At 36.9% G+C, this 1403-nt stretch overlaps 1 protein-coding gene across 4 annotated transcripts in view; it reads left to right on the forward strand.

Annotated features, from left to right (window-relative positions):
* elmo1 (engulfment and cell motility 1 (ced-12 homolog, C. elegans)) overlaps positions 1–1040 on the forward strand; it is a gene marked incomplete at its 3' end in the record, with an annotated part of 71606 nt that extends 70566 nt beyond the window's left edge. For all 4 annotated transcript variants that reach the window (XM_014005672.1, XM_014005671.1, XM_014005674.1 and 1 more), the window contains 1 exon segment: positions 904–1040. In XM_014005672.1, coding sequence (XP_013861126.1) covers positions 904–1040 — 137 coding nt within the window.
* Between the last annotated feature and the right edge of the window lie 363 nt (positions 1041–1403).

Consider the following 1403-nt stretch of genomic DNA (forward strand, 5'->3'; position numbering starts at 1 on the left):
CACACACACACACACACACACACACGCACCCCACAACCCCCCTCCCGCTGTTCCACTCTGAAACCCTTCAAATGAACCAACCTTTGGCTCCGGGCCGCCACTCATCTCTGCGAGGCGAGAGCGAGACGAATGCAGTTCAAATGAATGTCGAGCCTCGTTATTGTACCTGTGGGTTAATAAAGTTTAGTTTCTCAAGAGCCTGGCCTGTCTTTCCTTGTGTGTCAACGACGCTGCTGTTCAAGTGTTGGAATAAATATGACTCAGTGCGTCACTAATAAAGAAATWATAAACCTCTGGCTCTGGAAAAGAAACAGTCTCAATTTAATTAGGGCTCGAACTCATTTCTGCTCATTTTGTCTCAAGGGGTCATTTTGAATTCAGTCAGCAGCTAATTTTTAATAACACTCCTGTCTAAATTTAGCTGGATCTTAAAGGGATAGTTCACATGTTGTGAGTTAAGATAGCTGCTAAACAAATGGCTTATTTTGACCAAAATAATACGTTAATGGCTCATCTGCATATTTCTGATGCTTACCTATGTTCGATAGTCTAATTAGGTTTTATTCAAATTAAGCTTGTGTGTGTAAGCTGTGGCATCATCAGACACATCTGTTGGTGTAAAAACAGTATGTTGATGATTTTAGTTGTTTTTTTTTTATTATTTTTCAGTAGCTGTATGTGATTAATCAGTTGTCTGCTTCTCGTTTAGATGAGATTAAAGTAAGTCTTTTTTCTGTAGCAGAGCGTGAAGTAAAATTTGGAACAAATTTGGAGTAGATCAAAAGAGACTCAATAAAAACCTTTTGTATTTGTTAAAACATGTCAAATAGTTTTCCAAATGTAAGTGTATATTTTTATCATTGGAAAGAGAGGCTACAATGTTTGTGTTTGTTTCGTCATCAGCCAGCGAAAACTGCCACGACTTTCACCCCATGTTCTTCACCCATGATCGCTCCTTCAAGGAGTTTTTCTGCATCTGCATCCAGCTGCTCAACAAGACCTGGAAGGAGATGAGAGCCACGAGTGAAGACTTTAACAAGGTATGATGAACGGGTTTGTTTCAGCGAGGTGAAGAAAATAAATGTCATTGTGTTTTTATTTCTATGCTATAGTATAAACTGGCTGTAAACGTCTGGGTAAATGAAATATTTATGCAGCACCTTTTTCTGGTTTAAAAGAGAATTARAATTGATCAAAGTGAAATGAACTTTTATAAAAGAAAAGACACGAGCAGTAAGTGTCCGTGTAAAACACATTAAGCTGTGTTTTGTGAACAATCATCACGGCTCACAGTAAAAATGAGGTAAGTTTATTCTGATGATTTTTATTTTTATGATGTAAAAATAAAGCATATTTGATAAATGTTTTACCATTTGTTACTAATGTTATCTTTCCAATAATGT

Source organism: Austrofundulus limnaeus, unplaced genomic scaffold, assembly GCF_001266775.1.
Source record: "Austrofundulus limnaeus strain Quisiro unplaced genomic scaffold, Austrofundulus_limnaeus-1.0 Scaffold32, whole genome shotgun sequence".
Lineage (NCBI taxonomy): Eukaryota > Metazoa > Chordata > Actinopteri > Cyprinodontiformes > Rivulidae > Austrofundulus > Austrofundulus limnaeus.